The sequence below is a fragment of the Myotis yumanensis genome, unplaced genomic scaffold, assembly GCF_028538775.1.
Source record: "Myotis yumanensis isolate MYYU_CA2020_CCGP unplaced genomic scaffold, mMyoYum1.0.hap1 SCAF_5, whole genome shotgun sequence".
NCBI classification, from domain to species: domain Eukaryota; kingdom Metazoa; phylum Chordata; class Mammalia; order Chiroptera; family Vespertilionidae; genus Myotis; species Myotis yumanensis.
The window spans coordinates 88,388,917-88,411,911 of record NW_027223756.1 but is presented as its reverse complement, the minus strand read 5'-3'; the positions used below and the strand labels follow the sequence as shown (position 1 = coordinate 88,411,911).

Sequence of the window (22,995 nt, the reverse complement as noted above, 5' to 3'; positions counted from 1 at the left end):
GAGTTATTCTCCCTTTACTGATGGGGAGATAATTTTCCCGAGGCCAGACGGCTGGAATACGGGCTTGAACCACGGACTCAGCACTTGCAGCCCAGAAACTCCAAGGGCGGGGCGGGACCAACAGCGGAGGCGGGCCTACCGGTGGGGGGGCGGGGCATCTGCCTTTGCCGGGTTACGATTGGCTAGGAGGCGGGAGGGGCGGGACTGATTTGGGAAGAGGCCCCAGATGGTGGACTTTGGGCAGCCGCCCCGTGACCTTCCACGACCGCCCAACCTGAAGGGGTATACCGCACGGCTGGCATGAAAAGCGGGCTGGACTCGGAAGGCCCGAAATAAGGGCCTGCAGCGTGGGGCCAATGGAAGACCACCGAAGGTGGGCCCGAGTGGGTCTTGGCAAATGGCAGACGTCGATGGGCGTGGCCTCCTGTACCGAAGGGCGTGAGGCTTGCACTGCGAACCAATGAAAAGCGAAAAAAGGCGGGGCCTGTGTCCAGAAGCGTGGCTACGGCTCTGCGCACGCGCGAGTGGCCATACTACTCGGCGCTGCCCATCAGTTTGGGTGAAAGGAGCGCGGCCGTTCGCCTGGATCACGTGACTAGAAGGTCCGCGGGATTCCTGTGGAGTCATTTCTTGTAGGTGAAGGTTGAAGTGCCCGAGAGTTTGGAGAAACATCCCGATGTGACCTAACCTCGGGGTTGGGGTCAGGCTGGGGCTCTGGCGCTCGCTCGGGGGCGGGGCCTGGCTAGACGGGTGGGGCTCTCCGCTGGGGCTGAGATTCGGCACCTGGACGTAAAAGGTAGGCGATCCATTGAGAAGTAGGTCAGCGGGAAAAAACTGTTTTGAAGGCATTGTAGTTGCATTGACCTGCAGTCGCCTAGTCTGGGGGTGTTGGCAACTTAAAGGAGGGAGCCTACCGTGGCAAGGGGCTCGGTCTGGATCCCGAGAGGCGCGGCCTGGCCTGACCTGGGGGGCGTGGCTTCGGGCCGAGCTTCGCCGCGTCAGGGGCGTGGCCACGCTGAAACTCCGGGGAAGGGGCGTGGCCCGGGATCCGTGCGGGAGAGGGGGCGTGCCTTCCTCTGGGTAGTTGATCTCTGCGTTCTGGCCCTGGAACCGCCCTTTCTCCTTTAGGTGTCACCAGAAGGAGATGTCCACGGCCGCCGCCCCTGCGGGGAGCTTCTCCCCCTCCTTCCAGCTCCTGGTCTGCGGGACGCTAGTGGCTGCCGTGCTGGGTGCCGCGCACCGCCTGGGGCTCTTATATCGGTTGATGCACAAGGTGCGGGGGCACCGAGGGGAGGCGAGCTGGGGGCAGCCAAAGGAAGACCTAGCGAGGGACTGTCGGGAGAGTCTTTCCAGGGCCCTACCCCATACACGCCCTGGACTTTGCCTTGTGAGAGGTAATGGGGAAGTTACCGCTGCCAGGGCACTCAACACCCCATCCACCTCCTTCCCCAGCGGGCTCGAACCCTTTTCCCAGAACACGGTGGGGCCATTGCCCCTGCTGGGAAGGCAAGCCCAGGAGAATGTGGCTGGGACAGTTGCTCTCTGCTGAGCTCTGTGTTTCAGAGTGATTATCTCATGTACCCAACATGTCCCAGAATAGATGCCCTTGTTTCTGTCTGCATTTTCCTCCGAGAAAACCGAGGCTCAGAGAGGTTGTTTGGTAGCTTGCCTCAAATGACCTCTTTGGGGAAAAGCTTGACCTGGCTCTGAACTACTTGGCGCCTCAGAAATTTACCCCTTCCCCAGATTCCTTACCCAATCTCTCCTAGTCTGGAGCAACCTTGATCTCTTCCCAGAACGTCCTCTTTTAGACAGAAGCAGCACCACTGGCCTTGAAGACTTCTGGAGCTTTAAGGCAAAGGGCTCTTGGTGTTTGGGGTTGTGTGGAAGCTGGGCTGGGAGACCGCTCCCACTGCCAGGCATTTGGAGGCTGGCAGCCTGTCAACGGGGCCTGGCCCAGGAGTGGGAGGGAACCTGGTAGTCTGGAGTCAACAGTCAGGCTGCCAGGCCCCGATATTGGAGGGCAGGCAGTCCGGAGTCACAGCTGGTAACTCCTGCCTTGTGCTTTTGGCCACACTTCCCTGGGTGTTGTAGATCCACCTTCCCCCTCTCTCCCTGATTCTCCCAACATCTCTGGGCGGACAGTGTAACTGAGCAGGGTGCTTAACAATGTTGATTGTATGGGACTTTGAATCTTGCTTGGGCAAGTCTTGGTCCCCTTAGCTGTAAAAGGATACACAGTTGACTCTTGACTAACATGGGTCCTCTTATGTGCAGGTTTTTTTCAATAAATACAGAATTCAGTAAATGTGCTTTTTCTTCCTTATGACTTTCTTTTCCTTCCTCTTCTTTTTCTAACTATATTTTTATTGATTTCAGAGAGGAAGGGAGAGGGAGAGAGGGATAGAAACATCAATGATGAGAGAGAATAATTGATTGGCTGCCTCCTGCCCACCCCACACAGGGGATCGAGTCCACAACCTGGGCTTGTGCCCTGACTGGGAATGAAACTGTGACTTTCTGGTTCATAGGTTGACGCTTAACCACTGAGCCACGCCAGCTGGGCTTTCTTATGATTTTCTTAATAATGTCATTTTTTCCCCCTAGCTTACTTTATTGTAAGAATACAGCATAATCTACATATAACCTACAATATATGTGTTAATCAACTATTTATATTATCAATAAGACTTATGGTTGATAGGCTATTAGTAGTTAAGTTTTGGGGGAGTCAGAAGTTATTAGTGAATTTTTGACTTTGTGGGGGTTGGCACCTCTAACCCCTGTGTTGTTCAAGGGTCAACTGTAATGACATGAGGATGGTAAGATATGTGCCTTCCCCACATCCCTCTGGCCCTGCTCCCTCCCTCCTTCCTGGGTGTGGGGGATCACCCCTCTTCCCACCTGCCCTGGTGCCCTTGCCCTAGTTCTTGACAGTCTTCCTCTTCCGCTTCATGGGCTTAGGTGGACAAGGTGAGCAACCGGCATGGTGGGGAGAGCGTGGCAGCTGTGCTGAGGGCTCATGGTGTGAAGTTCCTCTTCACACTAGTTGGTGGGCATATTTCCCCGCTGCTGGTGGCCTGTGAGAAGCTGGGCATCCGAGTGGTGGACACGCGCCATGAAGTCACAGCCGTGTTTGCTGCTGATGCTGTGGCCCGCCTGACTGGTGAGGGCAGAGCAGAGAGGGCTAGGGGCTGGGGTGGGGGATCTTTGAGGGGCAGGGTTTTCTTTGGGGGGTGGCCAGTAGGATGGGCATTGGGTGCAGAGGGTGACAGGGTCTATATTTCAGGAACGGTGGGCGTGGTGGCAGTGACGGCAGGCCCTGGCCTCACCAACACAGTGACAGCAGTGAAGAATGCCCAGATAGCCCAGTCCCCAGTACTGCTTCTGGGTGGGGCCGCCAGTACTCTGCTGCAGGTACCCTGACCTCAGGAGGTGGTAGGGGCTCCAGGGAGGTTTGGAGGGCTCCTACCCCATAACTCCCTTGAACCCGTTTCCACCAGAACCGGGGCGCACTCCAGGCCATCGATCAGATGTCCTTGTTCCGGCCACTCTGCAAGTTTTGTGCTTCTGTGCACAGGGTGCGGGACATCATGCCCACTCTGAGGACTGCGATGGCCGCTGCCCAGTCGGGCACCCCGGGTAGGTGGTAGAGGGCTGGGTAGTGGTCAGGTCCTAGGACCTGGGGGTTAGGGAAGTCCAGCAAGCTCAGTGTCCTCCCTGCTCCCGCAGGCCCTGTGTTTGTGGAGCTGCCCATCGATGTGCTGTATCCCTACTTCATGGTCCAGAAGGAGATGGTGCCAGCCAAGCCACCCAAGGGCCTCATGGGTCGAGCAGTTTATTGGTGGGTAGCCCCACTCCCACCATGACCTCCTCCCTTCTCCTGCAACCTTTTGCCAGCATTTATCCCTCTTTGAGCTATTTATTGATTTGCACATTAATGGAGAGGAACCAATTATGGGAAGAGAATTCTAGGTGGAGGGTATAGCATATGCAAAGGTCCTGAGGCAGGAATGAACTTGGTGGGTTGGGAAAGCAAGGTGGCTTGTGGGGACAGGGGCTGAGTTTGCAGCAGGTGAGCAAAGAGGAGAGGGGGCAGGGGCTGAGTTTAGAGCAGCCAGCATGGCTCACTGGGAGTGCCTGCAGTTTTACTTTTAATTCGAGGTCCATTAAGAAGCATTGCAGGGCCTTAATCAGAGGTGTGGGATACCCTGATTCAGGCTCTTATTATGTTTCCTCTGGTGTTTGGAGAATGGACGCTGGTTGGGTGGAAGGTGGGAAGCCAGGGAGGAGGTATGGTTGTGCCCAGGATGAGAGGTGATGATGGCCTGGATCTGGGTAGTGGCTGTGGGATGCAGAGACATGGATGGATCACTGATGAGTACCTGGAGAAAGGGACTGGAGTGGGTCCCTGCAGGCCTGTGACATGGGCACAGCTCACTCTGGGGCTTTGAGTGGCAAGTGGCTAGGATCTTGGAGAGAGCAGGGTAGTGGGGCTGGCCTGGGATAAGCCTGAAGGTTTTAAAAGAGCTAAGGAGTTTGAGGGGCACTTCCTTCAGTTGAGCAGATAGAAACGGGTAGGGGCACAGCTCAAGCAGAGGTATGCGAAAGGGTCCATTTTTGGTCACTACTAGGTGGGCCTGGCTGAAACCGCACAGGAGGAGGAAGAATTAATCCTCCTTCCCCCCTTTGCCCGTCCCTGCTCCTGTTCCTTCCAGTCCTCCTTTATATATTTAGCAAGTGTGCTATGTGCCATGTACCAGGATGAATACGGGTGACAGTAAACAAGACAGACAGGTTCCTGAACCCTGGGCTTGGGAGATGCACCTTGAGGGGAAGTTCAAGGAGTAGCGGTTTTACTCCATGTCTTTTATAACAACCCTTCGAATTAAGGTATTTTACTGAATGACTTGCATGAAGTCATCCAGCTTGTTAATGGCACACGAGGTTTCAGCCTGGAGGAGCCTTCAAGCGCTTTACCCACAAAGCTATGGGCCATCTCTAATGAGTGAAATGGAAGTCCAGAGACATGGGTTCACATTCCAGGACTACTGCTAACTAGCTGTGTTAACTTGAGCAAATGGTTAAACCGTTTCCCCCCCATTTTTATTGAGATATAATTGACAGACAGCACTCTAAGTTGAAGGTGTAAAGCATAACAATTTGACTTACATATAATGTGATTAAACCTTTTTTGGCTTCAGCTTCCTCATCTGTAAAATGGATGAACGTTGCCTGCTTTTCACTAGACTATAAGAGTCTGTGAAGAATAAAATGAGATAGTTTTGATAGTGCAAATGCTCAAGTCTAAAGAATTAACCATTATTATTCTATGTAATAAAAGCCTAATATGCTAAGTGTTCAGTTGTCTGGTCGTCTGTTCAACCAATCAAAGCACAATATGCTAATGAATGCTAAGGCTGCTCAATTGCTTGCTGTGATGTGCACTGACCACCAGGGGGCAGACAGTCGACTGGTTGACCAGTCGCTATGACATGCACTGACCACCAGGGGGCAGACGCTCCAACTGGTAGATTAGCTTGCTGCTGGGGTCCAGCCAATCGGGACAGCGAGATGGGCCAGACATGCCCTGGAGCCCTCCCATGGTTCCTCTCTGGCTGGCCAACTTCCCGCATCCCTCCCTGGCCCTGATTGTGCACAGGTGGGGTTCCTCAGCCTGGCCTGTGCCCTCTTGCAATCCGGGACCCTTTGGGGGATGTTGGGAGAGCCGGTTTCAGCCCAATGGCGGCGGAACAACTGGTTGCTTTGACACGCACTGACCACCAGGGGGCAGACGCTCAATGTAGGAGCTGCCCCCTGGTGTCAGTGTGCTGTGGGAGCACTGCTTAGCCAGAAGCCAGGCTCATAGCTGGTGAGCACAGTGGCAGCCGTGGTGAGAGCCTCTCCTGCCTCCACCGCAGTGCTAAGGATGTCTGACTGATGGCTTAGGTGGGGAGTGGGCCTAAGCTGTCAGCTGGACATCCCCTGAGGGCTCCCTGACTGCGAGAGGGCGCAGGCCAGGCTGAGGGGCCCCCCCTGAGTGTATGAATTTCGTGCACCAGGCCTCTAGCTTTAAATAAGAACAGGGCTGAATCCCGTGTCATGTCAGGTGAAAGGCAAGGTGTCTCCTATCCTTCCTTCAACATGGTTAGGGAACCAGGAATAGAGAGTGGGGCTCAGGGGTGCTAACACATAGGAAATGGTCAGTAGTCATATCTGGGAGGCAGAAGTTTTAAGCAGTTCTGTTCTGTGGCCCTGACAGCCTCTTTGCTCCCTGGCCTCATAGTCCCCTCCACTTCCCCTCCTCCCAGGCTTCCCTCCTCAGCCCCTGCAAGCCTGGCTTTTGCCTTTTCTTTTCATGTTGGGGGTCTCCATGGTTCCTTCCTTGGCCTCTTCTCATTCTCTGCAGTCTTGACTCCAAAGAGAAACAGAAGCTTCCCGTTCCGACTGCTTCCTGCCAACACCCATGTATCTGGTTTTGGCTGGATTGGGTGTTCTTAAGGGCAGGGCTGAGCAGGATTTATCTGTGTATCTCCAGAGCCCTGCACGGGGCTTCATGGAAAACCAGGGCCCTGTGACCCAATGATTAAGGAGACAGAGAAGTGGGAAGCTAGAGAAAGGCAAGCGTACTGATGATGTGAATGGCTCCACTGATGGAGGGTTTTGCAAAGTGCTTTGTATCCTGAATGGATATTTCACTGAGCCGTGGGAGGGAGGCTTCCTTTTACATTTTACAGAGCAGTTTGCTCAGAAAAGTTATATCATTTGCCCAAAGTCACACAGCTAGGAAACGGCAGAGCCACTTCACCCTGCAGCTGTGGCCCTGATCCTGGCACTCCATGCCTGTCACTTGTTTCTGAGGGTCTGTGTCAGGTTGGAGTGGTCATCAGAAGCTTCCAAGGGGAAACTGGCTGCTGGAGACTTGATCCCTGGGGTTTGTCCCTGGGCCATTGCTTGACCACCCCTGTGCCCGTCCGACTTCCCTCCTTCAGCTCGTGGAACCTCAGTAATGAATCCTGGTAACCACTCTTTCCTTTCCTCTTTGCAGGTACTTAGAGAATTACCTGGCCAATCTCTTTGCAGGAGCCTGGGAGCCTCGGCCCGAAGGGCCCCTACCTCTGGACATCCCCAAGGCATCCCCCCAGCAGGTAAATTGCCCCTCTTTCCTGGCCGAGGACCCCACCTGGCAGGACGGCCTGTCCCTGAGTCAGTATTGGGACTTTGATCTTGGGGGCTAATGGTGACTCAGGGTCGGCTCTTTGAGCCCCACCTCTTGCCCCAGGTTCAGCGCTGTGTGGAGATCTTGAGCCGGGCCAAAAGGCCCCTTGTGGTGCTGGGGAGCCAGGCCCTACTGCCCCCGACACCTGCCAGCAAGCTTCGGTGAGAAGCCTCAGCCCTGCCTTTACTATCACATTCCTGGTCCCTGGTCCCCTGGTGCCCCGTGGGGACTGGCAGGCCCGTGGCCACACTCACTTCTGTTTACCTGGACCTGCAGGGCTGCCATGGAGACTCTGGGTGTCCCCTGCTTCCTGGGCGGGATGGCACGGGGGCTGCTGGGCCGAAACCACCCCCTGCACATCCGGCAGAACCGCGGTGCCGCCCTGAAGAAGGCAGACGTTGTTCTCCTGGCAGGTGGGCTTCAGCCTCCACCCCCTCTCTTCCCTTTCCCTCACTCCAGGACCCCCCTTACCCTGTGATCCTGCCCCTCCTAATCTGGTACTCACTGGCCCTACCCCTGCCCCTTTCAAGGTTTTTGAACAACTCTGAATTTGAAATTCACCTGAACTCGTGCCAGATTGTAGTTGTGTGCTGTGACCCAGCTTTGCACAAAGGAGGACACACAGATAGTGGGCTCTGTGGAACTTTGTGCACAGCATTTGCATTTGTACACGTTATACAGCATTTATCCTTTATGCAGCATGTACACATACGGCATATACATTTCCACATAAAGTGCTTTGAAGTCTGCCGGACACATAATACTTGTATCAGTTAGCTATTGCTGTGTAATAACCATTCCAAAATTCAGTGGCTTAAAATGCAATTATTATTGCTCAAGACCCACCAAGAGGTAAGGTGGTAGTTTTTCTGGTTTTGGCAGGGCTCATTCAGGAGTCTGGTTGGGGAGGCAGGAGGGCGGCTGTGCCCATCTAGGCTGGGCTGGCTCACATACTTGGGGATTGGCTGGGGCTATCGTTGGGTTGGCATGGCCTCAGCTAGGATTCTGAGTTCTCACTCTTCTCTATCTCCTCCTCCATGTTCCTCATCATCCAGCAGGCTGGCTTGGGCTGCTTCACTTGGGGGATGAGAAACATGTAGGGCAGGGGGAGCAAGGTTATTTAAAGGAGAGTGGAAGCTGCAAGGCTTATTGAAGCCTGGTCTGAGGAACGCATGCCAGCACTCCTGACACATGCTGCTGGCCAGAGCACATCCCGAGGCCAGCCCAGGTTTAAGGGCTGGGGAGCTACAAAGTCATCACAGGTGGCATGGGGCTATGGAGAGGTGAAGAACGGGCACCCTTTTATATTCAGTCTGCTGTGGTGGATTAAATTAGGTAGTGGGCATCCCCCAGGACACTGGCCCTCCATCCACTGTTCCCCTATCTCCCACCCTAGGAGTTGTGTGTGACTTCCGTCTGTCCTATGGCCGTGTCCTCAGCCGAAGCAGCAAGATCATCATTGTCAACCGTAACCGGAAAGAGATGTTGATCAACTCAGACATGTTCTGGAAGCCCCAGGAAGCTGTGCAGGGTGAGCCCCTAACGCCCCACACACGTGCTCCTGGGCCCTCTCCTGCAGCTGGCTCGAGCTGGATTCTGGGTTCTGGACCTTGCCTGAGAGAGCACCCAATCAGCCAGAGCCATAGATTCAGCTCTCAGACTGTTGAGTGCTTCTGGATGAACACATGGTGGGTGTGCACCAGAGGAAAGGCCTGGGAATGTGCATGTGACCATGTCCCCTGCTGCAAATCCTCTCACGCTGCCCGCTGCTGTTAGGACAGAGAGCTCACTCTTTGGCCCCTGAGGTCTCTGTCAGTCTGTCATAACCTCAGCCCCGGATCAGTCCTCTTCCCTGGCCTTTCTGTGTCCTGCTTTGCCCATCATTGCAAGGACATGGGCTTCCTTGCAGTGCTGGTGACAGGGAACTCTGTCAAGCAGAGAAGCGGCAGTTTCATTCATCATGTTTGGGAAGGCCCACTGTAGCAGTTGGGGGGGCAGCAAGTTGGAGGGGCCAGGCGGTGTCAAGGGGTCTGTTAAACTGGGTCAGGACAGAAATGACAAGGCCTGGATCAAGGATGAATAGGGAAAGAGAAACTCAACTTCTCTGAGCCTCGAGGTGATTATTTCTGAATGCAGTTGATGAAAAGTGCATCATCACCAGCTCGTATATTTGCTCACAAGCACTCTGTGTGCCTGGGTTGTAGAGATGTACTTGGCAGATGGAGGTGTTTTTAGCGATATCTTTCAGAGGAAGAACTGATAGGACCGAATGATCTGGGGTGTGATGGGGAGGCTGGCGACCAGGTTGGCTTGGGTTTCTAACCCACTTTGTCCTCCCTAAATCTTGTTTCTCCAGCCTTGCCCTCCCTCTCACCCTGGCTGCCCTAACCTGGTTCCCAGTATGTTTTTCCCGATTTTCTCAAGGAGCGCCCCTGACCTGCCTCCTTGCCTCCTGTTCCAAGGCTACTGTTGGCTTGGGCCTCGTGTGCTGAAAGGGCAGAAGGAGGCCACCTCTCTGCAGCTGTGCCCTCTTCCTTCCCCAGGAGACGTGGGCTCCTTTGTGTTGAAGCTGGTGGAGGGCCTTCAGGGCCAGACATGGGCCTCAGACTGGGCAGAGGAGCTTCGGCAAGCCGACCAGCAGAAGGAGAAGTCCTTTCGGTGGGGGCTGGTGGACATGGAGGGTGGTGGTAGGTTCCCAGCAAGGTCTGCTGCTGGTCCTGCTGACCTGCACTGGTCCATTGCAGGGAGAAGGCGATGATGCCTGTATCCCAACACCTGAACCCGGTGCGGGTGCTGCAGCTGGTGGAAGAAACTTTGCCTGACAATTCGATTCTGGTGGTAGATGGCGGGGACTTTGTGGGCACTGCCGCCCACCTGGTGCAGCCCCGTGGTCCCCTGTGCTGGCTCGATCCTGGTAAGGAAGGGCCTACGCCTGGGGCAGCTTGTACCGTCCAGTCCCCTTCACACCCACATGCTCTTGGTTCTCCTAGGGGCCTTCGGGACTCTGGGGGTTGGTGCAGGATTTGCACTTGGGGCCAAACTGTGCCGGCCAGATGCTGAGGTGAGTCAGAGCCTGGAGGCAGGTGGCTTGCTGCTTTTTGGGCCATGAACAACCCCAACTATGTCCTATCCCACCTCAGGTCTGGTGCCTGTTTGGGGATGGAGCTTTTGGGTACAGCCTCATCGAATTTGACACCTTTGTCAGACACAAGGTAACCAGCCGCCCCAGGTGAAGCCTGAGGTTCTGGGAGATGTCATCAGGGTGGGCTGGGCTGGGGAGGGGCTTGCTTCTGCCTGGCGGAGGTCCTCTGGCTGGCCAAGCCTGGGGGCTGAGTATTGTGGCTTGGCTTCATCCTCTCCCTGCAGATCCCAGTGATGGCCTTGATAGGGAATGATGCTGGCTGGACCCAGATTTCTCGGGAGCAGGTGCCCTCTTTGGGCAGCAATGTGGCCTGTGGCCTGGCCTACACTGGTGAGGGGCCTGGCATGGGGGAGGCTATCCCTGGCTCGGCTGGGTGTGTCTCTCTTGGGCTGGCTGCATGGTGGGCTGGGTCCCTGCCACCATCTGACTTGATCTCCCCTTTTAGATTATCACAAAGCAGCCATGGGTCTGGGGGCCCAGGGCTTGCTGCTCTCACGGGAGAATGAGGATCAGGTGGTGAAGGTGCTTCGTGATGCCCAGCAGCAGTGCCGGGATGGCCATCCAGTCGTCGTCAATATCCTCATTGGGAGGACAGACTTCCGCGATGGCTCCATTGCTGTGTAGGGCCTCGTGGGTGCCTTCCTACCCCTGGACTACTTAGCTGGTCTGGAGTCTCTTCCTTGCTTGCTCTGGGCTATCCCATGGGGCTCAGTGACCCTATAATCCTCCCTGAGGCCAGGGAGGGGATGGAGGGTTCACAGAGGCTCCCTGGAAGCACAGGAGAGCTCTGGGGCCTTTTTCTCTGTGGTCCCAATTGTGCCCTTTCTCTTTTTTTACACGGAATAAACCACCCCGGTCCACGTGGGCCCAAGTACTCATCCCAGAACCTGTGCATATTGATTTATTGTTCACAAAGATGGAAGTGAGGGGAAAAGGGGGGTAGACAGAAGGGGACCCTTCTCTCCCACTGGGCACCAGTACTGGGGATTTCAGGGCACTCAGCATTGTGAACCCTCCCCCCGCTCTGTGGTCCCTGAAAGAGCCCCACACGTTTGCTCCAGACGTGTCCATGCACTCGCATCCTCACACACAGACACACACACACAGAGGCAATAAATATGTTCCGTACCAAAGTGCCCCAGCCTGACACTTCAGGTGGGGCCCCTCCAAAGGGAGGTCTTATAAGTGCTCAGTTTCTTCAAGGACGCCGAGGAAGAACTGGGGAGGGGAAGGGCCAAACTACGATCTCAATATGCTGGTTTGAGGCAATTGTGGGGTTTTCCCTGGGAGAGAGTGGGGAAACCTAATGTTTTTCTATAAGCCCAGGCCACCCCTATCCAGCTGGAGCCCAGGTAGGGGCTGCTCTTGACCCCACCCCAAACCGCCTCCTCATAGTCCTTGGGCCCTCCCAAAGGGAGGGAGAAGCAGAGTGCAATGCTCAAAGCTAATACTGATTTGGTTGGCAGCAGCAAGAAGATTGACTGGGGGGTGTCTCACCATCCCAGGGTGATGCTCACATTAACTGGTGTTGCCGGGGCCAAGGGGAGGCAAGAGAGGCCAGCCCAGCAAGGGGGAGATGCTCTTGGTCCTCAGAAAAGATGGCCACCACAGCTGGTCCCCAAATCTCCAGTCCCTGGCCTTTGCAACCAGTACCCAAATAATTTAGCACTGGCAATGAGAAACTAAATCTCAGCATCTGCTGGCTGGTCGCTAGGCAACTCCCCAGCAATCCGGAGCTAGGCCTGAAAGACAGGTCTGGTCCCTTTCTATCTTTAGGGCACTGTCTTAGCAACCAGGAGCCCGGCCCTTAGTATCCGGGGTCCCGCCCCGCCCGGCTCAGAGGCATACATTGATCTGCTTGGAAAGCTCTCTCTCTAGGTCCAGGATGAGGGCATCAAAGTCTTTGAGGTTCAGGTGCGCGTTGAAGGGCGCTTCGAAGTCATCCTCGAAGTCTGCGGCGCCCGTGGGCTCCCCTGCCTCCTCGTCTTCACTGTCGCTGCCCGTCACGTGGTCGTAGTCGGGCCCGGAAAGGAAGTCCCGCCCACAGGGCAAAAAGTCCCTCCCGCAAACGCTCCAGTCGCCGGCGTAGCGGTTACTCGGAGGGCTCTCGGGGCCGCCCCGACCGCGGGGCCGAGTCACTACCTCAGGAGCCGCCAGCGGCAAGTGCAGCGGTGGCTGTTGTTTGGGCCGCAAGTACGGGTCGAGGTCCGTAGCCTCCGGGGACCTGCGGGGATCTGCAGAGGGAGAGGGAGGGCTTGTGATGACAGGACATAGAGGCGGCAGCCAGGTCTCTGATTGGCTGTTTAGGTAACCAGCCAGATCACGGTATCTCTGATTGACATGTTAAAAAGTAGCGTCAAGCCTGGATTGGCTGGATATGAACTGGTTGCTGAGGCAACCAGGCACTGGTTTACTCTGATGAGGAGGCGTGGCTTACTTGAAGCCTGAGAATCTGATTGGCTGCTGGGGGGGGGCGGACTCACCTGGCCAGGCCTGCAGCAGGTAGTGCAGAACTTCGATGTGTCGCTTGAAGTCCACTGTGTTGGCAAGGCCCGGGCCAGAGCTGCGGCTGCGGGGCCTGCCGGGGTCCTGGCGCGCGGGCAGCAGCACGGGGCCGAAGCACACAGCCAGGTTCTGCGCGGTCATGCGGTTGTGGGTGTGGAAGGAAGAGACGAGGCGCAGGTGGTCCAGGAGAAGCGTCAGCGTGGCCTGGGGAAAGGGTTGGGAGGGCATGAGGGAGACTAAGGCGGCTCCGAATGGGAAAACTGAGGTTCAAGGTCTCACAGCTGGGAGATGACAGCTAAGACTTAACCATCAGGTATTAGTATTATGATTCCATTTTGCTGGAGGGGAGACCTAAGGTCACAGCTTTGGAATGACAAAGCTTGGACTTGAACCCATTTCTCTGTGTGTGTGGCAGGGTTGATATTAATCCCATTTTATAGATGAGGGTATTGAGGCACAAAGAGGGTCTGGACTTGTCCAGGATTCTACAGCCAGGAACTCCCTTGTGCATTTTTTAAAAAAATATATTTTTTTATTGATTTCAGAGAGGAAGGGAAGAGAGAGAGATAGAAACATCAATGATGAGAGAGAATCATTGATCGGCTGCCTCCTGCACGCCCCCTACTGGGGATCGAGCCTGCAACCCAGGCATGTGCCCTTGGCCGGAATCAAACCCGGGACCCTTCAGTCTGCAGGCGGAAGCTCTATCCACTGAGCCACGCCGGCCAGGGCCCTTGTGCATTTTTGATATATCCTGGCTGTGCAGCCTTGGGTAACTCACTCAACTGCTTTGGACCTCGCTTTCCACTTTTATGAAGAGGGGATCCCAATAGCACCTACTTAATGATGCCTCAAGCTCATGGCCATTACTGGCCCAGGCATGGGTGAAACGTTCTACTAATGTCAGCCCACTCCTTGTCCTACCCACCCCACCCATGCCCAACTCACCCTCTCGACATCTGGCAGGCAGCTGAGGAGCCCACGGGTACCCTCAGTGCTGGGGGGAGCCCTGCTCGGGGGCCCTCGGGCCATGGCTTCCAGCACCACTTGATAGAGGGGCTGGGTGATGAGTGGGGTGGGCAACTCTCGAAGATAATCCTTGAGGATGCCTGTGAACACAGGGCCCACTCTGGTCAGGGCAAGCCTGGCTTCTGGAGGGGTCAGCTGGGGCTGAGAGGAGGGAAGAGGAGGAGGACAGGTGCAGGAAGGCGAAAACAAGGCCATACAGAAGAGGTGAGGTCCCAGAGGGGCCACAGGGACTGCCATGAGGTGAGGGTGGAATGAGGAGCGGGCAGGGGAGGGAAGAGGCATGCTGACCAGTGATGACATTGATATCGGGGTACAGGTCCTCAGAGAGGCAGACTGCTGCACTGTCCTGCTCAAAGGCATCCCGAAGCTCTTTCTTCACAGCTGCTGAGCCACATAGTCGGTATAGCCCCACCACCTAGGTGTGGGAGCAGAGAGGGGATGTCTTTTTGCTGGGGCTACAGATTGATCAGGGCTCGGTGGGGTGGGGTCTGGAGTTCTGGGCCAGGGTAGCAGTAGGCTGAGAAGTTGGGGGCTAGCTGTAGCCTCATTGGCTGCCTTCCTACTCCTCTGACACCTGTCATGGAGTCCCTGCCTGGCTGCCTGGACAACCTCTGACTCCTCTTCAGTTCACTTGTCACCTCCTCTAGGATGCCTTCCCTGACAACCCAGCAGGTGAGGTCCTGCTCTGGGCTTTCCCAGCTTCTTCAGTCTTATCCCAGCCACAGTTTTATATTTGTATGTTATTATTGGAGTCATGTCTTTCTGTCCGGAGACTCTGAGCTCCAGAAGGGCTGGGATCCGGTGTCACTAATTGGGTGGATGACCCATAGGTTTGGGGCTGAGTGCCATGGTCTAGGGGGGCCTCCTGCCCTTGTCTAGGCTGGGATTGGAGCTAGGAGTATCTCAGGCAGGGTCGGGGGGAAGTCCTTGCCTCAGTATATTGGGGGTCCTGGGGAATGGGCCTGAGGTCTGGGGGCTAGTTGGGGTGTGGGATGAGGGGCTCACCCGCAGCCCTCGGCGCTCGATCTGCCCCACACACTTCTGAATGATCAGGGGCACCTGGCCCGGGGGCTGCTCCCTCTCCACCAGCAGCCGCAGGGGCAGCCCGAAGACACGGGGCTCAGCTGTGTTGGGTGCTTCCCGCTGCTCCGTCAGGGCCAGCTTGGCATACAGCAGCCCCTGAGGCTCCAGGCGCACAGCCAGCTGCTGGGCTTGGCACCCTAAAGACACAAGGGGACTTAAGTGGGGTCTGCCCTCACAGGCTCCTGGGCACCCTGGGAGAAGTGCTGAACCCTGTACCCCACCGATCCTCCCTCCCCTCCCCCACAGCCAGGCATCCTACCTCGGAAAACCGTGGGCAGCAGCACAGTGCCCTGGGCGCAGGGCCGGTGCCTCCGCACACAAGGGTCCCACACCAGCACCAGGGCTCGCAGCAGCCGGGCAGCCTCGAGTTCCAGGTGGAAGGTGTGGTCCAGCCGCAGGAAGTCTGGCCCTCCGCGCAGCGGCCCGGTTCGGGCTCTGGCCACTCCATCCACCTGGAGCAGGCAGCAGAGGTCCCTCGGGGTGGCCCCTGGCGCGGGCCGCAGCCCCCCCAGCCCGTACAGGTGCAGGCTGAGGCGGCCCCACAGTGCGGCCGGCGGCGCCCGGGCAGATGGGCCCACCTCATACGGCTGGAAGGCGGTCGGCGACAGGGGCCCTGCTGGGCGCTCCGGGGAGTCACCATCACTGAGGTACCCAGCCCGCAGGCCCCGAGAGCCCCCGGCCACGGCCGCCCGCCCAGGGGTCCCCACGCTGCTGTCCAGGTGGTAACGGCTGATGACGGAGCCAGCGGGGGCGGCCCGCTCGCGCTCGCGCTCCCGGCCCGCCCGGGTGCTCCGCAGGCTCAGGCGGCGCCGCAGCTCGGGCAGCTTCTTCATTTTCATGGAGAGGCGTCTGGCGGGGCCTGGGGACTTAGTTCGAGAGGCTTTGGTTGGAGAGTTGGAAGGGGCCACACCTGTGGGAACACCAGAGTTCGGCAACCTGGGCTTGGCATGGGGCTGAGGCCTGTGGTCATCTTGGGGAGCGAGGGTGGGGGTCGGGGGCGGGTAAGGCTTGTGCTCACCTTGTGGGGCCACGCCCTCTGGCTCAGCTAAGCCTGGCTGTGGCCCTGGGGTCTCAGGTGCGGGGGGCCTGGGGTCCTCCTCAGGGATGGGGTTGTACCAGATCTCGCCTGCAGGCTCCCCACTGCCAGGTGCCCCAGGCCCCAAACAGGCCTCCTCTGGGGGCTTGGCCCCGCCCAGTACCCATCTCCGGCTGCTGGGCTCCAGGCTCTGCAGGTAGGCCCCTCGTGAGGGACTTCGAGGTGCCTCAGGGCTGGGGGGCCCCTCTGCTCCAGCCTGGGACCCTTCGAAGGCCTGGGGCTCTGGCTCTGGAGGGCTGGGCTCCAGGCGTTGGGCTGGGTGGCCTGTTGGAGAACAAGGCAGTCAGGCGCAGGCCCTCATCCCCCCAGAGAACAGCCCCAGCCCAGGCTCTTCCCCAGCAGGGCTGGGTGCTTGTTTGGAATGGGATTGGTTGCCAGTTTAGAGTCCACCCCGTCTTAGTTCCCGAGGTCCCCAACGTCCCTCTGCCTCTGGCCTCAGGGGTCCTCTGGTGGGACTCTGTGTTCCTGGCTCTGATTCTCCACCCCTCTCATTAACCCTGGCCTGGAGCCTGGCCCGTCACTTCTCACTGGGTGGCTTAGGGCAAGTCACTTCCCATCTCGGAGCCCCAGTGTGTCCTGTGACATGGGGGGATCTGATGCTCTTTCCAGGGGGGCTTCAGGGAGCTGGGCGTGGGGCGCACTTCCTAGGCCCCCATATCTGGTCAAGCACACAGTGGCTGGCTTGCTCGGAAGACAGGAGCAGGCATGGCCTCGAGCACAGGGTTCCCCTTTCCCGCAGCACGTCCCCCCTTCCCCCCAAGTCTGTCTTCCAATTCTGCCCCTACCGGGAGTGGGTCATCTCTCAGCCCAGCCCAGAACCCCCGGTCAGTGCCTTGGCGCCTCCCCTTGCTCCATTCTCCCCTCCGACATCCAGGCTGTTTCCTGTGTGTGTTTGTGCGTGGGCACCAGGCCCATCTCTACTCTGGGAATCTTTGGGAAGGGCTGGTGGGGAGGTCCGATCCAGGAGTCATCTGGTCTCCCTCCTTTAACTCCTTCCTTCCTCGGACTTCCTGCCCGAGGCAGCTCCCATTTCTTTTAGGTCCCATCTTGCTTGCCTGCAGACTCCCTCCTCCCCTCCCCTCCGATTTCTACCCGGCTCTCTATTATGAGCATATTCCAAAGAGCTGTTTAAGTCACTTCACTAACCCTGGGCAAATTACCCAACTGCGGCGTGCCTCAGTTTCCCCATCTGTATCAAGGGGACAGCTGCCTGGGGCGGCTTAAGGTGGAGGCAGCTGCAGTCACTGGTTAATAATAGGTGGGAGGGGTGAGGGGCGCTACTCGGACTGACGGCCAGGTCTCCCTCCTGCAGAAGTGCGCTCCCCATCTCCTATCTCGGGTCTCCCGGGCTCAGAGTGCTCCTTGCCCTGACTGGGCTCAGTGTCCCAGCTCCCAGCTCCTCAGCGCCTCCAGTCACCAGGCGCACCGTATCGGCCCATTTCCTGTCAGGGGCGAGGCCCCCTCCCGGGCCTCCCAAGGAGCCCGCAGCGCTGGCATCCCGGGCTGGGCGCACATAACGGTCCGCGCCCCTCTCCCCCCAGCCCCTTCCTCCCAGGACCCCTGCCCGTCCCGATCCCTCACCCCAGCCCGCAGCCGGCTCCGCCGGGCTCCCCTGTCCCCTCAGCAGCCTCTCCTTGGGCCCCGGGACCCCCTCCAGGCCGGGCGGGGCTCGGCGCCCCTCCTTCGTCCCCTGTCCCGCTCACCGCGCTCCTTCGCATCCGACTTTTTCCGGGGAAGTTTCTCCCGGCCCCGCAGGCGGGAGAAGGTTTTCCTGAGCAGCGGCTCGGCCATGCTGGGGCCCCGGCCGGGCCGAGTGCGAGCCCTGGGTCCGGCCGCGCTGCCCCCCGCCCGCCCGCCCCGCCCGGGCCGTCGCGCCCCGCCCGCCTCCCGCCCAGCGCCAGCAGGAAGCGCATTCCGGGAATGCTTGGCCCAAACTTTTTTTTTTTTCCCTTCCCGCGGCCTGAGCGGGCGATGCTGGGAGTTGTAGTCGCCCCGGCGGGAGGGGAAGGAAGGGGGGCTCTGGGCTACCTCCCTGGGCTCCAACTCCGATCTCTATCCCGGGGCCCCAGTCCTCCCTCTTTCCCCTCTCCCTTGGTGATCGCTAATTCTCTTGGTTTTATCTCCAAAACGCATCCTGCACGTGTCCTTTCTACTCCCCCCATATACTGCTCTAACCTGTTGCAAGCTCTTCCGTGGTCTCCTGGATGCCGCAGTGCTTCCCTCCTCCACCCAATTCTGTCTCCTCCCCAATTCCAGCTCCTACTGCTGTTTAACAAACAATCCCCAAACTCAGTGGCATAAAAACAGTCATTGTATGATGCTCACAGACGTGGTGGGTCAGGAGTTAGGGCTGGCAGAGCGGACAGACTTTGAGGCAATCATCTGGAGGCATGTTCACTCACAGGTCTTGCAACTGATACCAGCTGTGGACCCGGGCACCTACAGGGGCCTCTCCTCCCAGGAGGTGTGCAGGCTCCTTACACAGCCATCCAGGGCTCCAAAAGTGAACAAGGCCGTCACTGTATTACCTTTCCTGGCCCACCCACCCTCGAGTATCACATTGTGCCACTTCTGGCACCAGATTCAAGGGGAAGGGACATAGACGCCATCTCTCAGTGGGTGATGTGTCAAGGTGACCTTGTGCAAGAGGATGTGGGGTGAGAGATTATTGGAGTGGTTTTGGAAAAGTTAACCCCTCATTCCTACATTCTATTCTCCACACAGCACCCAGAGTGGACTTAAAAAGCTGAAATCAGATCATGGCACACCCCTGCTGAACAGTCTTCTTATGACTGCTCACCCACCTAGAAAAAAATCCAGATCCAACAAAACTTCTGCCTTCATCTCCTTTGTTGTCCCCAGCACTCTCCTCAGCCTCTTCTCTGGGACTCCTTCACAAACGATTCCTGCCTCAGGCCCTTTGTACTTGCAGTTTCCTCTGCCTCAGAAACCTTGGTGGCTCTTTTTTAAAAAAATGCATTTTCATTGATTTCAGAGAAGAAGGGAGAGAGAGAGAGAGAGAGAGAGAGAGAGAGAGAGAGAGAGAGAAATATCAATGATGAGAGAGAATAATTGATTAATTGATCAGCTGTCTCCTACTTGCCCCCCCACTGGGGATTGAGCCCACAACCTGGGCATGTGCCATGACTGGGACTCGAACCATGACCTCCTAGTTCATAGGTTGATGCTCAACTGCTGAGCCAAGCTGGCCGGGCAAAATCTTGGTTCTTCTGAAGCTGTCTCTTTTGCATCCTTTAGTTTCAATGGCACCTCCTTGGGAGGCCCTCCCTGACAACCTACCACCACCCAGTTATGATTACATCACTGTATTTCATTTGCTTCAACTTAAACTTAATAGCACCAGTAGTTTGTTCTAGTTTATCTACGTCCTTGTTTAGACTGAAACTCCACCAGATGCTTATCTGTCTATTTCACTGCTGAATGTTCAGGTAGGAGATCAGGTGCCAGGTGATGAAGTTTTGGACAAGATGGGTGGCTAGAAGGCCTGGACAGAGAAAGTGTGTTTGCTTATGGTGTCTCAATGTAGATCTATGTGTTTATTCTACTTAGTGATCTTTGAGCTTCTTGGATGTGTAGATTCATATCTTTCATCAATGTTGGGAAGTTTTTGGCTATTATTTCTTCAACTATTCTTTCTGCCCCTTTCTCCTCTTTCTTTCTGGGAGACCCATTGTGTATATGTTGGTGTCTCACAAGTCTCTTAGCTCTGTGTATTTTCCTTGGATGTGTGTGTTTGGGAGGAATCAGGCTGAAGAGGGATGGGGTGCACCTCATCAGATCCCTGCCCAGATGTCTTTGAGGTAGCTGCTGATAGTGGGGAGAGTGGTTGGGGATAAACACAGCACCTATTTACAAGTCTAAGGCAGGGGGTGTAGGACTAGGGTTCTCTTGGGGTACCCTAGGACCTCAGAGGAGCTGGAAGCCAATGTGGGGATGAGAGCAGCCCTTGACACCACCCATATCACATCAAATAATTAAAAAGCAGCCATATCAATATTTATTATTTTTCTTGGTAAACCTTTTGGGAGGTTTTCTGTACTTTTTCTGTTGCATTTATTTGGCTATGTAGCTCATATAACTCACAGTTGGCTGTGGTTCTTCCTCAGCAATAAAGAATCCTTGATAAGTGAGAACAAATGATCTACAAACTATATAATGAAATCATTATAAATGCTAAACTTCACACTTTGTGATATTTGTACTATTACTCATCTGGATTTTGGTAGTTGCTATTTCGATTTTGGAGCCCGTGTGTGTGTGTGTGTGTGTGTGTGTGTGTGTGTGTGTGTGATTTCTTTCCCCCAAATGTTCTCACTGGCTGTAGACCTGATGTGCTGTACTTATGGTGACTGATGGATAATTCAGCCCCCAATATATATGCGGAATTTTGGAAAGGAGAAATGCAGGTAGAGGGGGGTGGCCAGGTTTGAGCAGAGCTTTGCACCTCTGTGGCAGACAATGGGATTTGGTGGATAAGTAATCCAGCTCCCTCACTCCTCACGTGGGATGACTGAGGTATATGTTACACACTGACCCCCAGAAGTCCCTATTGGATTGAGCTCCAGCTGCCCACAGTGGAAACTTGCATATCAATGTACTCTACCAACTTCATTCCCTTCCCAGTCTCACTTCTCCACCTCCCTTCCACCATTTCCTGGATCACTTCCCAAGTAAACGACTTGCACTTGAATCTTTATCTCTGGGTCTCCGTTTCCTCATTAGGTCAAGGAGAGAGGACTCAGAAGGAACCAACCCTACTGACGCCTTGAGGTCTGCAGACTCTCCGCCTTCAAAAATGAGAAAATAAATTTCTATTGTTTAAGCCACCCAGTCTGGGGTGTTTTGTTATGGCAGCTCTAGGGACCGGATACAGTGGCCAACCCCCAATGAGAAGCCTGGACACAAGACTCAGGTAAGCTTCCCTGGTTGGCAGTGCATCGCACATATCATTGCCGGGAGAGTTAAGCACTGTCCTCACAACTCTACAGGAAGGACAACCGAAGCTTGTACCTGGTCTCTCCCGGACCCCATCCCATGTGCCTTTTATCTTTACTGATTTTAATCCATATTCTTTCCCTGTAATAAACTATGAGTATAACAACTTTGCTGAGTTCTGTGAGTCCTTCTAGTGAGGATGGTCTTGGGGATCTCCCACTGTGCAGGTTCACAGAAATGGTAGTGACTCCTCAAATCCCTGTGATGTATACACTGGGAGTAAGAGCTCCCCCTCCAGGACTTTGGGTACAAATCTTACTGAGTCCTTCTTCATGCGTTGCCAGCAGCAGCTTTGTAGCCACTTCCACCAGCTGATCTATCTTTTGCCCCCCAGGACCCCCCATGGGGCAGGACTTGAGCTGTTCCAAGCTGCAGTGTGACTTTAGCCAAGTCACCCACCTGGGAGGCCAGCAGTGTCATGATGGAGAGAGGAGAGTTCAGGTTTTGGGGGTCACTCTAAACTGGACTGGAATCCCCTCCCAAATCCAGGGTGTGGCCTTGTGAGAGTCAGTTGCCCTCTCTGAGCTGTAGTGTTTGAATCTCCAAAAATTGCTTTGAATCACCCAACAAAATCCCATTTGGAGAGAAAGAAGTATTATTGTACTCTAGCAACGGCCAGCATCACTCTGATCCTTCAGATTTATGTAAATGGGCTCAACCCCTTCCAACCCATCACTGAGATTTTGGAGAACCCCTAGATGATTATTTTCTCATGGTTACTGCTGAATTAAATAGTTCTACTGTGTGTTTGCTGTTCCTGCTTCTTTCCTTGATGTCACCAAGGTGACAAACTTTATTGAAAGTTGGGGAGTGGAGGAAGAATTTACATCACATACCGCAGCAACTTAACCTTGGCATCTCTGTTCCAACCCAGCCTACCTCAGTCACCTCATCTGGCATCATACAGTCTTTTTATTATGCTGCCTCCTTATTCATTCTTTCATTCACTCAACAAATATATTTTGAGTGGCCACTGTACTAAGTGTGAGGGTATGGAGCTGGGCAAGGTAAACAGAACATGGTCTCAGCCCCCAGTTCTCAGTCAAGTGGGTGAAATAGACATTCACCAAAGAATCACAAAACTGGCCTGCGTGGCTCAGTGGTTGAGCGTCAACCTATGAACCAGAGGTCATGGTTCGATTCCTGGTCAGGGCACATGCCTGGGTTTGAGGCTTGATCCCCAGTGGGGGGCGTGCAGGAGGCAGTGGATCAATGATTCTCTCTTATCACGATGTTGCTCTCTCTCTCTCTCTCTCTCTCTCTTCCTCTCTGAAATCAATAAAAATAAAGAATCACACAAATGAATATAAAATCACTGGTGTGGTGAGGAGAATGAGAGGATAGTGAATATATCAGGTACATGATGTTGCTGGGGCCGGGAGGGGGAGAGGAGAGTCTTCCTCAGGGAAGTGGGGTTTGCATGGCATTAACTCTGGGAGGATGCGAGGAAGTGGGAGCAGTATATGCAAAGGGCCTGTGGCACCACCTTCAGAAGATGTATTTCTGCAGTACTTTTTACTTTCTTAAAAAAAAGTCACATGTCATATTTTATCACCACATTTTGGGAGAGAAGAGCACACAGAAGGTAGATATTAGTTGTGAAGCTTTCTGAATCCTTTTGATGACTTCAATACATTTTTTTCCAATGAACAGTAAAAAAAGGACAATATTTCATTACATGTAAAATGATATGATATTCAAGATTCAGTGTCTATAAGGTTTCATGGTGCTCAGCCATGCCCATTCCCTGGTGTATTTTCTATGGTGGCTTCCACTCCAAGCAGCAGAGCTGAGTCATTGTGACCCATGACGCTGATGATATTTATTCTCTGGCCCTTTACAGAAGAAGTTTTCTGACTTCGGATCCATGGCTCACTAGCGGGTTGGTTCTATAGCACAGGCCCT

At 55.3% G+C, this 22,995-nt stretch overlaps 2 protein-coding genes across 2 annotated transcripts; one reads left to right on the top strand and one right to left on the bottom strand.

Annotated features, from left to right (window-relative positions):
• The first annotated feature begins 537 nt into the window (after positions 1–537).
• Positions 538–11,239, top strand: ILVBL (ilvB acetolactate synthase like). The gene is made up of 16 exons (XM_070416263.1): positions 538–632; positions 1,129–1,273; positions 2,965–3,166; positions 3,290–3,417; positions 3,504–3,642; positions 3,733–3,844; positions 7,049–7,148; positions 7,283–7,380; positions 7,496–7,632; positions 8,616–8,750; positions 9,763–9,877; positions 9,964–10,133; positions 10,210–10,280; positions 10,360–10,431; positions 10,586–10,691; positions 10,807–11,239. The coding sequence occupies exons 2-16, from the start codon at positions 1,145–1,147 to the stop codon at positions 10,983–10,985; spliced, it is 1,893 nt and encodes a 630-aa protein (XP_070272364.1). The 5' UTR covers positions 538–632; positions 1,129–1,144; the 3' UTR covers positions 10,986–11,239.
• A 7-nt stretch (positions 11,240–11,246) lies between these two features.
• On the bottom strand, positions 11,247–17,903 carry SYDE1 (synapse defective Rho GTPase homolog 1). The gene is made up of 8 exons (XM_070416262.1): positions 17,778–17,903; positions 15,997–16,338; positions 15,238–15,888; positions 14,901–15,115; positions 14,184–14,310; positions 13,815–13,975; positions 12,845–13,070; positions 11,247–12,595 (listed from the first exon to the last, which is right to left on the bottom strand). Exons 1-8 carry the CDS (start codon positions 17,863–17,865, stop codon positions 12,198–12,200), a joined length of 2,208 nt encoding a protein of 735 aa, XP_070272363.1. The 5' UTR covers positions 17,866–17,903; the 3' UTR covers positions 11,247–12,197.
• Between the last annotated feature and the right edge of the window lie 5,092 nt (positions 17,904–22,995).